The following is a 15,011-nucleotide window of genomic DNA, read 5'->3' as shown; positions in this document are numbered from 1 at the left end:
AAGTTAAGTACATTATTGCAGTTTTTTTGACCATGTTTTGTCCAATTTTGACAATGGGGGGACACTAATTTCAACCTTATTTTCTGCTAAGCATTCATGATATTTTATTATTATGCAAATGACTCGGGGTTTACTATGAGGTTCAAAGTATTCTCCACTTATCACTATAAAATGACATGCAAGCATTAAAATGTGGGTAGAGGGTTGAAAACATATGCAAAATATGACAGAAGACGACCTTGAAGTCATATGCAAATTCAAGGTCACCTTGAGGTCATATGCAAATTAGTAAGGTCGCTTGCAGCATACAATGGTACCTTTGACCTCAAACCACAAAATGACAAACCTATGTATGCTATATCCATAGAGCTATATTAAATTACTAGAGCGCTAACTCATGTACAAAGTGATGCCTGCTGGGCGCATCCATGTTTGTACACAAACCAATGGAGAACTAGAAATTGTGTACGTATTTTGTACGTCTGTTTGCATCTGCGTTTGTATTCCGTACCGGTGCGTCATCGAAGCTGATACGCCCAAAACCGAAACACACGATCAGCAAATGAGCGTGTCATTTTGCTCTAGGCAAACAGCGCAACGTGTGCGCGTCCCTCCACTGCAGATGCTTTTCGCCGTGACGATTTTTGAACCGTCACGATGCGCTTAAGTTGTTTGCGTATATTCTACTTGCGCGCTGCATTTAGAGTACGCCTTTAAAATTCAATCCATCTATTTTGTTAGTGTTCTACAAACACGCACATAAATTCAAAATGTCTGCGCCCAGGACGGCTTCAAAGCGTCTCCGCGCACAAAAATGAAGAGTAAGCGCTCTAGTAATTTAATATAGCTCTATGGTATATCATAGGTCATCATGAGGTCATATGCAAATTACAACACATCACTTAACACATGTAGATTCTGTCACAGTATTGACAGGTTGATACTTTATAACCAATCAACATTTCAACTGTAGGACGTAGTAGCAACCCAGCAGACCGCACACACAACAGCAAAACATGTAAGATAGCGTGGTGCCCGTTATCTCCACTGCAATACCAAACAGGAAGGAAGACAGGACTTCAGACAGGACGTAGGCGCTGTCTAGCAGGGCCATATCGACGCCAATACCACGCTGCCGGGAATCTTGTATCTCTGTGTCGCTGTAGTACTTCTGAAAAAAGGAAAACAAAAATAGGGCTGTGCTGATTAACCGGATATCCAAATATTCGATCACCAGATATCTGAATAACATTTCACCAAAGAGAATATTTGAAAACTGTAAGTTGTCTGGAGGGGATGATGAAAACGTTGATGATTTAATTTTCTTCATACAAGTTAAACCATTTTATTGCTTGCCAAATGCCACATTTTTTTTTTTTGGCGAGCAGTCACTTCACATGCATGATTTGAGAGTTTGTGCGAGAAAGAGTAGCCAAAATTTGCATTTTAAAGCCGCTCAAATATCATCTAGTCAGCTGCCTCCAATAAATACAGCGATGCATACATAATATTTTTACTTTTTTTTAACTTCAATTCAAAGTTTGCATATTCGGTTGAATCCAAGTGTAAAAAGTGGTGTGTCGGATTTGGAATACAAGAAACAATGCAAGGATAATATTTCAGAAATTGGCTGAAATGGTGGTACTACTTTCCACGCCTTCAATCTCTGTGACCGGGGTTTGAATCTCATTCAAGCCGGCCTGTGAATTAGGTTTTCAGTCCCTACCATACTTTACAGATTTCCCCCACATTATTATCTGGGATTTTCCTCCCACCTCTACAACTTAAGGTTTCTTAATTTTTCTCTCTCTACATGTTTCTTCAGGCTTGCTACAATGTAGCAACTACATGTACACCCACATATGTTTGTGCTTTCCACTTAGTTTGTCTATTGTGCCCAGGTATATCTCTCGACGCCATCAGCCTTTGTCCCTTAATAAGGCTTAAATGCAGCATGACATAATCAGTCTTTTCTTACTCTAATTTCTGTTTCAATAGGTCTATTGATGTTCCATATTCAAATGACGTAATGGTCTTTTCGCAAGCAGTGATTTTCGTTGGTTATGATATTTATTTTATAAAAATCTGAGTTTTTAGGAATAAGTGAGACCTATGGAAGTGAAGCCAGCAATGTCAATGTTCCCGTCCAGGTGATAAATAGGGAGCAATTTTTTTTCTATTCACAATTATTGATTTGCTCCTTATGCAATATGATTCACAGTCAATTTTCATGGCCAAAAAAAAGCAACGAATATTCCTTTTAAAAAAATACAGCCCGGTTGATTATATGGTGAGTTTTATTGGAAACTTGTTTTGAGTATATATTTACGAGATATAACTTTGGGAAAACTCATATAATATAAATTTTGGACATTTTATGCCACCGTAGCGCCAGAGTATGTTGGTAAAATGTCGCCAACATGCGAAGACTAGTGGATGTCTCACACTGCGCATGTACAGCATTTACAGCCCGTAAGTGAATTATGTGACTATCACAAGCAGTAGGCTATGAACATACATGCACCATGGTCGCTATTGACAAATGCTTGGTTATAATGTATTTGGGCAATTCCAAATACATATGAGTGGAAGTGCAATGTCACATATGAGTGGAAGTGCAATGTTGGTGACACAGAGCCGATTAACCATATCTAGTTTATGATTCAGAGAAATGATCCCAAACTCCTAGTCTGTAATCTCCTTGACCATTACCAGATAACGGATGTTTAAGATTTGAAAAATACATTGTCAGATTTATTCACCAAACTCTTAAAAGCTCTGTCGCTGACATTAACACTGGAATGGCTCATTACTAACAATACACTGTACTGGGTAAGCCCAAGTCAGAATCAGTTGTTTAGCGGCTAAAGCTACGGTCCACATTGATGCTACAGTACATAGCCATAGCCTAGACAAATATGTTGATTTCAGACAGAGCCTCTGTAAAATTCAAAGAGCAGTTTTCTTGAAATGTGGTTGTGAAAAGGAATCCAAAAACAAACCTCTCCTGAAGACGGTCAGAGCATACTGACCGGAACGACGAGTTTATACCTCTGGTTCTTTTCAGAACCATTCTCTTAGTTGAGAAATTATTCGCACATGGTGTTTCCGCAAACCTTTCATTATTTAGTATCTCCACCATGCAAAGACTCAAATCTTACTTATTCATTATATAAAAACAAACCTCTTGATTTTGGTGGTACGAAGACAGCAAAGTGAAAGGCAATGAGTTGGTTGTAGCCGACGCAAACCCAGTAAACGCAGCAAGGATTAACGTCAACGAGATATCCTCGACTACCAACATGAGTGCGGTCATGACGACAAAACTCAACATGCCGAAGAGGAACGTTGAGATGGTTCCGTAGGAGATGACGAGATGATTGAGAACAAAGGAGAACATGGCGGAGGTGATGCTCTGAAGAAGGAGACCCAGACTGGCCATTCGGATACCTGGAGTGCAAAGAACAAACAATCTCAAAATGTGAAACAATTGTATTATTGCAGAAGGCACCACTTCAAACATGACACAATCCTGATTGGTATAAATATTTTTTTAATTTGATTGAATTTGCATCAGGATGATGTAAATTTTTATATTGGGTTTTGCCCTTTGCCAACGTGTATACTCGGTGTTGTTTGAGGGCTTGCGAGAAAAAATTCACAAGCTTACTCAATGGGACTTGAACCCACGACCTCCTGCTTACTACAATACTTACTTGTGATTGACTTGTGATTGATTTGCGATTGACTTGCGATTGACTTGCATTTGACTTGTTGCATTTGACTTGTGATTGACTTGCCATTGACTTGCGATTGATTTGTGATTGACTTGTGATTTGACTTGTGATTGACTTGCCATTGACTTGCGATCGACTTGTGATTGACTTGTGACTGACTTGTGATTGACTTGTGATTGATTTGCGATTGACTTGCCATTGACTTGCGATTGATTTGTGATTGACTTGTGATTGACTTGCGTTTGACTTGTGATTTGATTTGCGATTGACTTCCGATTGACTTGCATTTGACCTGTGATTGATTTGTGATTGACTTGTGATTTGACATGTGATTGAGTTGTGATTGACTTGTGACTGACTTGTGATTGACTTACGATTGACTTGCCATTGACTTGCGATTGATTTGACTAAAACTCCTACCAGGTACATGTAAAGAGAAATTGAAGCTGTACCTACCGTTTTCATAAGACTGTCTTGGAAGAGAATTCAGAGGCGAGTCTGGGTTGCCATGATACAGCGCCTCACCGACGTAATCAGTGAAGTACAACTTGAAGCCCATGACTGCCATACACGTCAGCAGATTGACGATACACAGCTTACGCAAGACAGACGGCATCGTTCTTAAGCTATGGACGGTATCTGAGAGATACGTTTGGTAGGACTTGGGAACAACGAAATAAATACAGGTGCACACGCACGTTATGGGGATGTTGATGAACTGGTAGGCGATCTGTACGATCAAGTGTCTCCGGCTGACTGAGATGGGCATTCCGAGGGTCACTACGGTCGGAACGTTGATGGAGATGGAAGGTGGGTTAGTTGAGAGAACTATCGGTGGGATCTGATCATGACGAGGTGAGTTGTTACTTAGGCTGGTGGGAACAGATCCAGTTGTTTTACCGTTCTGTTTAGGATGCGTTGGAGCTTGGTTTCCAGTTGAAGGTGTTTGGGTGGATATTTTAGGCTGAAGATCGCGAGTTGTGACTGGTGGATCGTGGGCGAACAGCAGCGTGGGTAACGCCGATATGAGCAAAAGGAAAAGTAGAATAGCAAAGATCATGTGTTCCTTTCCACCAAGGACAGCAAATAAATCTGTCTTGTTCCAATCTATACATAGCACCACGTAGCCGCAGCAAGATCCCAAACTTAGCATGAAGTTAAATACAGAGTACGCTTTGTTGAGTTGGACTTCGGATTTGCATTGATCGGACATGATCAATTCGACTGGTAGGAGAGAGATCTGGGAGCCGAAATCAAGGAGGATGACAGAGAAGGAGATGATGGCAAGGCCGGTGAACCTTCCTGGGAGGAAGTTGCCTAGCTTCAGTCCCAGATCCATCCCATTTGGGAGCAAGACTAGTGAGATGCTGATACAAATTGTCACAACTAGGATAAACGGTCTGCGACGGCCGTACCTACTCGTACACTGATCACTAGCCGTACCAAGGCACGGCAAGACTATAAGAGCAAAGAAGGGTCCGAGCGCCATGACGATACTCATCATCGTCTCGGAGAAGCCCGTCTCCAACAACAACGGAGGCAGATAACTGAAGGATGCCGAGGAGCACAACTCAATGCCAAAGGTGTATAAATTCAGGATGACCAGGTAGAAATATGAGGAATGGGCCGGGTGGGTTTCCGTGGCCATCTTCATGTTGGCAATAATGTTGGCGCTCAGTTTCTCAAGATGACTTTAGATCTTGAGTTTCGGCTCATCGGCGGTGCTGGTCTTGTTAGTGAGTTGTTGTGGAGAGATGTATCACGGGAGAAACCCACAAGCCAGGATAACTGGCAGGATCTGAAAGAAAAATAAAATATTGATAACAATTAAACTACATCAACTGGAGAAACAATAAACTTCTCTCAGATTCTTACCATGACTGTAGGAAAATCCAGGGAAAATTTAATCTTGAATGAAGACAAATTAACTTAGTGATAAGATTAACCAGTTCACATCGAATGAGATGCATACACGCAAAGTTTTTGCAGTATTTGGAACGGATGACGAATAAACACGCAACAAGCGAGGCTGGAAATATTGTCTGCGACCCGCTCACAGCGAGCGAGGCCGGAAATATCAGAATATGCTACCCGCAGATGACAACCTGAACCCGTCTGGCATTGAGGCTCGTGAAAAACAATCCTGCGCCTGGGACCAGTCAATATCAAAATAATCCCGGCGCAAAATGGTTAATGACGATATTTCCTGTGAGCATAGATTTACACAATGTAGAAAGCCTTAAAGCTTATGGGCATTTCTGAACAGAATTTAGGAAAAACATCTCAACTCACCAGAACATTTACAGGTGAAAATTTTACACATTCGAGCAAGTCAAAATTTCAGAGAATTTTACCAAACAAAAATTTGTGTGGAGCAACACCTGGTGAAAAGTGATGTTAAAATGGCGCCAAGCCGCACTCGTGTCAATTAATAAATAGACAAGGATGAAAAAACGAAACACAGATCACTCACATAGATGACAACTATTTTGTTCAACAACACCTGTCATTTAACTGTATGCAAATATCAAAAGAATTGGTCACGCCTGAGATGCAGATAATTAACGTGAAGACTTTGCCAGCAGCTGTTTTTGTAAAAAAAAAAACGATTTGGTGTTTCATTTTCAAATGGGGGTGCTAGGAACTTTAACAAGTCATTTAAAGTTTATTTTCTTTAAAAGATTTTACAGAATGCACATTATTCGACCTTAAGCAACCTGTGATTTTAAGAAACACCTGTTACAAAATTAAAATGAACTTTTTTAATAATTAAATTAAAATTCCCTTGGAAGTAACAGGACTACAAAGATTGTACCTTTTCAGTCAGATATTAACACCCTAACCCCCTAGTACTTCCTCAGGACTACCCTGCTAAATCCAACAGAGTCCAACCGGACTTTCCTGTTCAATCCACTGTGCCTCATTTTCAGTTGTCTGCTGAATCCAACGGAGTCCAACAATGCGTTATAATGCGGTTCAGTTGCCTGCTGAATCCAACATTTTGCATGAGGAATGTACACAAGGGTTAACTGCTCAATCCAACAGGCTCCATCGGGTATGTGACATAGTTGGATCCTGTTGGATTCAGCGGGGTTAGGGTTAAGAGACAAGTTGCTCAAATTTTGGCATATTTAAATTTAATCAACATTCCAAAGAATGACTGACACAAACATTATCCACCCCAGAAACATTACTGATATCTGGAATTGAAGCGCACGCTGTTTTATTTTGCTTTGAATTTGAACACCCCTAGCATTATTCTGATGAATACTTTGACTCTCTTTGTGCAATTTGTATGTAGTTACATGCAGGGAGGGGGTAATATGTTTTGTTATAACTTTTTTAGTGTTTAGTCTACTTGGTTTTGAACTTAAATTCCTTGATTGTATAAAAGTGCAATTCACGAATTAGGATGATTTTTGTGGGGGTGATATTCATTGTTTTTGCAGTGCTTTACTCCGTTTGTGTTAAATTGTGCCTGGAGAACTACTCGATATTTATTACCTTAACTTTTTAGTGATCCTGCAGGGGTGCAATTTTTTTCCTATCTCAATTATTTGTCCATCTTTTTACCTTAGTTGTAGTTACTTGTTTTTAATACATGTATACGTGTACATATATTTTTTTTCCTGCGAAACAATAAATGAAAATGAAATGAGACTGTATTTGTAAAAGGTAAAACTTTCCAAAACTGTCAAACTTTGAAACTTGGCATTCAAAAAGTGGCTGCACAAAATAAACCACACATACACCCCTCTATACAAAAATGACACCAAATTGTTTTTAAAATTCAACCAGGCATTTTAGCCAGACATGTCAGCATGGTCCCATGCAGTTTATTCACCAATCAATAATGCGCAACTCAAAACACCTGTCTGTAAAACGCCACAAAGTCTTTTTAAATTTTTCCCCCCGCTTTGGCAGACGAGTTAGCCTTTTTAATCAATTTCCCATATTCTCATCAACTTGTGTACACAATGTGTTTAGTTGAGTGGATAAATACCACATGTTCGTGAGCGGCATTTTATTTGCACTGCCGCACCACATGTTGCACAGTCTTCAACCAGTGTCAACAGACCGAACTCGAACTGAACAAGCAAATACTTCACATAGAACTCATGCCATTGGTTGCCGTGTACTTAATACACTACCAAACGTACAGGTCTCTATGGACAAGTTAAGGAGCTGAATGTTAAGGGCGTGCACTTACATGTAATTAAACACTTAAACTCCCAACACACACGTACCGGTAACCAACGATAACGTTACCAACTCTGCACATTTTTAGAAAGCACTCCCTAATTTCTAACGGTCAGAACAGATTATTTGAATATTTCCCAAGTTAAAAGTTACAATGGATGTTTTCAAATTCAGGAAAAGATCAACATTCCCTGAATTCTCATCCAATCCATATTGTTAAAAAAATTATTAGTTTAATGTGTTTGGAGTGTGTTATGTTGCAGAAAACTTTTCTGTTAAAATAATTGTACCGCTGAATTGAAATAAACATAACTGCCACGAACTCTGTACTTGAGACAGAATTGTTGTTGGCAGAATACAGAGACCTTTGGGTGCAGTATAAATTATTACAGATTTGCGTAGACAATGTTAGACATGTTTACCTTGCAATTGAAATACCCCATATTTAGTGATTACAAACGTGTAAGAAGTATTTAGACAAATATCAAAGGCATTTTTGTTGGAAAATCTTTGTTGGGCATGTCAAGTACTCCCACCATGAGGACAAGTTGGTCTATGTTTAACTGTACAGTACTCCTCAGTAATGCTTACGAGAGATCCAAAAAATAGGAACAAGAAACTAGTAGGACCACGCAGGCTCATGTTCCAAACAAACCTGAGACTGTAAAGTTTGTGAATTTGAATTTTTTTCTGATCATGAATTTAATAGTAGATCTTATCTTCAAGCCAACTTGTATCCTTGATTTTGATTGGTCGATCCATGGCAACGACAGTGTGATATGAGGCTGTACTGCACGGTCCATATCGCACCCTGCGTATTGCGCTATTCCAAGATGCGAGCGACATTCCAGCTGCATGCGCTAAACCGCTAAAAGGTTCGTGTAAAGTGATGGTCCAACTTTACTACGCGTCAAGTTTGCTTGAAGATCAATTCGTTATCACGCTCGTGCTTGTGGAACACGGAAAATGTAGTGCGTCTGTGTCCCACATACCACTCGGCCTTTGGTCTCGTGGTATGTGGGACACAGACGCACTACATTATTCAGTGTTCCACTTGCGCTCGCGGGATAACTAATAATGTAGGCCTAATTTTTTTTAGGGCAAGCAGTGCATTACGATTTCAAGGGTTACATCGATTATGTTCAGCAGTCATGTGTGTTCTTTGTTATGTGTAAATGGTCCGTGATTCACACATTTCAATTCCAGCAGAATCTTTGTCAATGGCAAAACAAAATGCGTAGGCCTAATTTAAATAAATAGATTGGGGCGAAGTGACGTCATCCGATGAAAACATCTTTTCATTTGCTCACCAGTTTTCATTGGTTGATAATGATATGTGTTATCATTCAGCACTCCAGACTCAAGAACCATTGAGTTTCAAAAAAATGGGTCTTTCGGCTAGATTAGCCTATTACAAATTCCCGGACATCCGTGCCCACCTACATGTAGCAAATACATTGTACTTTGGTGATCGTTATCTTTACCCCCTGTTCCTATATAAGGTTAAGACCCACCAAAACAGCTGACTAAATGACACTCAAAGTGACATTCTGATATTTCTAGACACATCTGATCAGTTGGTTATAACACCTTCTTGAACATCAGCAGGTTTAATTGTGTGGAAACAGGGCAGGGCTTTGATGACTTATGAGGGAAGTTACGAGGTAAAAGACGACAACCAGAAACATGCTCGAAAACCAAGACTGCGACAGTACTGAACACAATGGAAGCTCGACGCTGATTGGCTGATAAAATAAAAGACTTTTTTATTTTTTTTATCAGCCAATCAGCATTGGGCTTTCATGAAGACGGTGACAACCAGAAAACACACTCAATATCAAGACAGCGACAGTGGCGAACACAATGAAAGCTCAATGCTGATTTGCTGATAAAAAAAAATATTTTAAAATTTTGTTTATCAGCCAATCAGCATCAGGCTTTCATTGTGTCATGACAGGGACAAGCACTAGCACAAAGCGTATCGTACCGCTTCGTGCATGTTGTGAGAACTACAACTCGCACGTCTCAAGTCTCTGACTGAATAAAAAGTAGGAAAGTTACATTTTCTTTGAAAGTACATTTCAAAATTAAAACAAACATGATTATAATCTGAAGGAATAAGACTGCTTTAGCCTGCACAAGTCAGTTGTGAAAGGAACTTGTAAAAAATAGAGGTGTCTAAAGAAGTATATATTGTTGGTGTACCCTAACGTGGCGCGCCCCCTAACGTGGCGCACTTTGATTTTTCTCCTCTCTTGACGAAATGAACAATCCATTTTTCTTACAATTAACACTTAATAAAGGTCACACAATCCTTCGCAAATATACATACTAGATTCAAATTTCTGACGTCACGATTGCGCGTAGAAGGTCAAAGGTTACACAGAAAGCCAGACGATCCCATAGCAAAAAGTATCAAGATGCCGTCGACGTCCAGAAACAATGGCCAAAAAAAGGTAACAAGCAGACGTTTTCTTTTAATTCAAGATTCCAAAACAATTAAACTAATTAAAAAGTAATATTATTCGTCAACGTTATCAGTATTAATGAAAAGTAAGCAGAATAATCCGAAGTTTACTGGAAATTTACCGGAACGTAAAAATAGTGTCGTCTGCTCTAGGTTGTCATGACGTCATGTACGGTAGCCTGTAATAGACATATAAAGTGAATACAATTAGGCCTAGTTTTTATGTGGCTTGGCGTCACCGGTACCATGCGGGTGCACTTTTGATTAGATATTATAATCGAGTAAATGTAGCGGATATGCAAAACGTAGAGGTAATTGACATTATATGAATATTGTTGAAATTGTTATGTATTTAAAACGTCTAGGATGCCTTTTAAATATCGTGTCAGAAATAAATGTATTATTGAAACATAACTGCTGATTTTTCTATTCTCTTAACTTGAGCTAGAGTTGTATATTTAATCATGTATTAAATTTTAAAATAAATAAACTTGTAGTATATCGTTTGTTTGTTTATTTATTCATTTTTGTAGAGAGATCTTCGGCAGAATTCCATGCTTGCTGCCGTTCATTCTTTGGAAGTCAAGCGAAAAGATTCCTATCGACTGACGGCAAAAAAATTCAATTTGCCCGAGTCCACGCTGAGACGATGGGCAACAAATGGAGTACCTGCCGGGAAACCACAAGGTGGACGTACAACATTCTTCAAAGAATATGAAGAAAAGAAGCTGGCAGAACACATTTCATATGTGGGGCAAATGGGGTACTCCTATCTTGGAAGTCAAATCCGTGAGATCGCCGGCGAAATGGCCCGGATCTTGTGCAGCGAGGATCAAGAGCGCAAGTGCCGATTCACCGACTTCATACCAGGACGGAACTGGTACTACGGCTTCCTCACAAGATGGAAGAATATCATAAGACCGAGGAGGCCAAGCAGACTGGATCACTTGAGGGCAGAAATGTCCAGGAGATCAATTTTAGAGGCGTACTTTGGGAAACTTCTAGAGGTTCTCGAGAAGTACAACCTGCGTGATTGTCCTGCCCAGATATACAACGTCGATGAAACAGGAATCACGAGAGATCACAAGCCACCGAAATCTCTGGGGCCGAGCCAAGGAGCATTCAACGCTGTCTCGTGTGGACGGGGTCCAATACACACCATCATTGCCTGTGGGAATGCCATGGGAAATCGGCTCACGCCATACATCATCTTCAAGGGGGCAAGGGTTCGACAAGAGTGGACGGAGGGGACTTTGTCAGGGACAGGTTATAATGCCACAAAGACCGGCTGGAGCAACAGTGCTACCTTTCTCCAATGGTTCAAGGGTCACTTCCTACCACAAGTTGGGTCAGTTAGGCCGCTTCTTCTGCTGTATGATGGCCATTCTACCCACATCAGCGTGCAGATTATCGAAGAGGCCCGGTTGGAAGGAGTGCATTTATTTGTCACACCTCCACACACGTCCCACATCCTACAACCCCTTGACGTGGGCTGCTTTGCTCCTTTCAAGGCCACCTACAACAGAGCAGTTCACAATTGGCTCCACAAGTACAAGAACACAGGTTGCATTCTGGTCGAAGAAGACATCGCCTCGCTGGCATGCAAAGCTTACATGATGGGAATTAGCAGTGACAGTTTAGTATCATCCTTCAGATGCACTGGAATTTGCCCATTCAACCCTGACGTCGTGCTGAGCAAGCTCCCTGAGCAACCGGAGAGGGGAAGTTCTTCCATCGATGGCCCCTATCGAGAAGTTTCCATCATCTCCAGAAGTGTTCGCCAGGCGACCAAAAGCAATAAGAAGTGCCCGAATGCTGACGGAGGAAGACGAATACCTCAAGGTTAAAAGTAAACAAGGAGGCCGCAAATCGAAGGAGCCGACTCCGCAAGCAGCAGACCTAGCACTAGCAGCAGACCTCTTGGCACCAGCAGCAGACCACTTGGCACCAGCAGCAGACCACTTGGCAGCATCGTACGACGAGTCACCACCGATGTCCCCCATGCCTCCGCCATTGTCGCCGCTAATCACACCGTCAATGCCCATACCGACTATAGCGTCATCCGCCACGGAAGCACCCAAGTCCCCGCCGCTGCGGGCCACGTGCACGGCGTCACTGCCGCAGTCGCAAGAGCCATCTACCAGCAGATGCTGCCGAAAGGCTTCTTCTCCCGACCCATCATCAGATGATGTGAGCGATGAGGACGACAACTGTGTTGTTTACAACAGAAGATGGCCGAAAAATGTCAAGAAAACTGGAGGTCCAAAGATAATACTTTGGGCCCGATGCGACAAGTGCTACAGCTGGGTTCACCTGAAGTACTGTTGCAACAGAGTGACGGAACCAACGATCGAAGAAGAATTTCTGTGTCCCATTTGCAGCGTTGGAACGAGGAAAAGGGAACTATAAATAACATGCACACGGTCACAAATATATGAACATTATGTTTTAATAACTTCAGCGTACGTGGGGATATGTATTATTTTTTTTACTTTCCAGTATCGGTGGCAGAGTTAACCTGTTAACTTTCATAGGCCTAACTGTTTTTTAACCTGTCAACTTTCGTAACTGTTTTTCTTTATTCGATTTTGGTAGCTGGCAAAAGTGTATTGTTTGTCTGTATTGTCATTTGTTGGTATTGTAGGCCCTACTTCTTTTTAAAAAACATTTATTCAAGTTACTGGATATTTTTATTTTTATTTTTTTTTACAATATTGGACGAGCGTACGTTTTTGTAACTGTTTATTTTTTTCTAAAAATCAATGTGGCCTGACGTTGCAAGTTCTTTTTCAGAGGCTAAAACAGAAATGACCATGTTTATTTTTTTATTTAGGGGTCATGTCTTTTTGCATTGCTATATTTTCTGATTTCGAGGTTCAAGAGATTTGCTTTACTTTTCAACTGTTTTTAATGTTGTAGCCGTTAGTAAACTTGTAAACACCTAAAGATCCATATTGTTTCCTGCATAACGTAAAATGCAATAAAATGAAATTTTTTTTTCACGGCAAATTGTCGTCAGGGCAAATGATCGTCATAGGCCACCGTAGCATGGTACCAAACCATTTCAGCCAATCAGCGGCGTGCACCACGTTAGGGGACAGTTCGACAGTTTTGCATAAGTAGCTTCTTGACAATTCTGTCGTACTCTCTGAATTTTTTTGTCATTTGTACTAAACCAAAATGAATGACAGATAGTTTTTCTGGAGGGTGTTCAATCCGGCACTAACGTGTGTAAGTCTGAACAGAATCGGCTCTTGGATTTTGAAGCAATTTGAACGGATGTCCAGTGAGTTGTCGAAGTGCGCCACGTTAGAGTACACCACCACAACCACCATAAAGGCTAAACAACATTAAATAACGACCAGAATCTTGACAAAGATTCTAATCGCGAAACTTTCATTGACAAAGACATTGACATTAGGCCATCTAATTTCAGAATCAATCAATCCACTCAGCATGCAGTTTTGTGAATTTCATGTTGTCATGTTAAAGTGCACAAGAGGTCTAATCACGCGTGAACAAAGTACACACGGATGACTGCACACGTGTACATGTGCATTCTGGCAAATACACGAATTTGTTGCAAGCGCAGCAATGACTTGTGTTCGAACTTCGATAAAACTTGAACTTACCTCACTCCGAGGCTTCTTAATCCAGTCAACATCTCCCCAGATTCCCCTCTATTCACAGAATTCAAACATATTCAGTTGTGATTTCCTGAAACATCTATGATTGATAGTATGAGCAAAACCGAAACTGTGTATCAAAAACTCCCAAAAGACACTGCACCGCACAGACCACACAGTCTAAGCCATTGCGATTGCAAGAGTGTTGAACTTTCGGGCCCGATTGCCATTTGACACCGACTGAGAACCAAAACCGGAAGTACGATTATTGTGTTATTGGGTCGCGTCCTCATTATTACTAGGCTATGGCTTTCGATAACACAGTGTCTATGGAAGCGGCTGAAGTCACTTCCCATAAGCCGCTGTGTTATGGCCGGTCGCAGCCAGCTGTTATTAGGACACGGCTAATTGAAATCGGCGTCTATCACCGAACAGGCATACATTCGTGATTGGACGTCTTGTGTTATTGGACACGTAGACCGGTAGCAGGATGTGCGGTAAATCAAGAAAACACTAAGAAAAACATCAAGAAAAGTTTGCAGTCTGATTGGTACTGAATGATTGGTTTTGTGGAACCATGGAGGAATAAGAACACATTCCTCCATGGTGGAACTGATATCTTTAGGCAAATTTAATTTGATCTCCTGGAAATATTTTTTTGGGAGTGACGCAGTCATCATGAAATATGAGGGACAACTGGGGCAGGGGGGGGGGGGAGGGGGAAGGGGCTGTCCTTTAACTTTTTCAGCGACTAATGAATTTTACCTAGGGAAACGAAACACGAGTCAATCATTAACAAACCTGAACGATCAAGTCGCCGTCGACATTCTGTCAAGTACGTTACTCTTGTTTTGTAAAATAAAAAGTATATTTTTGATGATTTTTTCCCTTCATAAAATTTGGTTTCCATTATTTAGCTCACATGATATATGCCTTAAAAAGGAGGAGGCCCTTTTTATTTGATTGTTTTGGGTAGTTAAT

The 15,011-nt window shown here is 40.8% G+C and overlaps 2 protein-coding genes across 2 annotated transcripts; one reads left to right on the top strand and one right to left on the bottom strand.

Moving 5' to 3' along the window:
- Nucleotides 1-548: 548 nt before the first annotated feature.
- Nucleotides 549-14,241, bottom strand: LOC119743123 (solute carrier family 45 member 3-like). The gene is made up of 4 exons (XM_038219482.1): nucleotides 14,037-14,241; nucleotides 4,194-5,535; nucleotides 3,185-3,450; nucleotides 549-1,171 (listed from the first exon to the last, which is right to left on the bottom strand). Exons 2-4 carry the CDS (start codon nucleotides 5,389-5,391, stop codon nucleotides 956-958), a joined length of 1,680 nt encoding a protein of 559 aa, XP_038075410.1. The 5' UTR covers nucleotides 5,392-5,535; nucleotides 14,037-14,241; the 3' UTR covers nucleotides 549-955.
- Nucleotides 10,660-12,251, top strand: LOC119742708 (jerky protein homolog-like). The gene has a single exon (XM_038218876.1). The coding sequence runs from the start codon at nucleotides 10,959-10,961 to the stop codon at nucleotides 12,249-12,251; it is 1,293 nt and encodes a 430-aa protein (XP_038074804.1). The 5' UTR covers nucleotides 10,660-10,958.
- Nucleotides 14,242-15,011: the final 770 nt, after the last annotated feature.

Source organism: Patiria miniata, unplaced genomic scaffold (genome assembly GCF_015706575.1).
Source record: "Patiria miniata isolate m_02_andy unplaced genomic scaffold, ASM1570657v1 HiC_scaffold_6, whole genome shotgun sequence".
NCBI classification, from domain to species: Eukaryota; Metazoa; Echinodermata; class Asteroidea; order Valvatida; family Asterinidae; genus Patiria; species Patiria miniata.
Note: the sequence above shows the minus strand (reverse complement) of the source record. Positions and strands in the feature narration are given on the sequence as shown.

Coding starts and splice junctions, on each gene's coding strand:
- LOC119743123 (XM_038219482.1), bottom strand. CDS start 5,391: ATGAAGATGGCCACGGAAACCCACCCGGCCCATTCCTCATATTTCTAC. Junction 3,451..4,193: donor AAGACAGTCTTATGAAAACG/GTAGGTACAGCT, acceptor TTTGCACTCCAG/GTATCCGAATGGCCAGTCTG. Junction 1,172..3,184: donor CGTACCACCAAAATCAAGAG/GTTTGTTTTTAT, acceptor TCCTTTTTTCAG/AAGTACTACAGCGACACAGA.
- LOC119742708 (XM_038218876.1), top strand. CDS start 10,959: ATGCTTGCTGCCGTTCATTCTTTGGAAGTCAAGCGAAAAGATTCCTAT.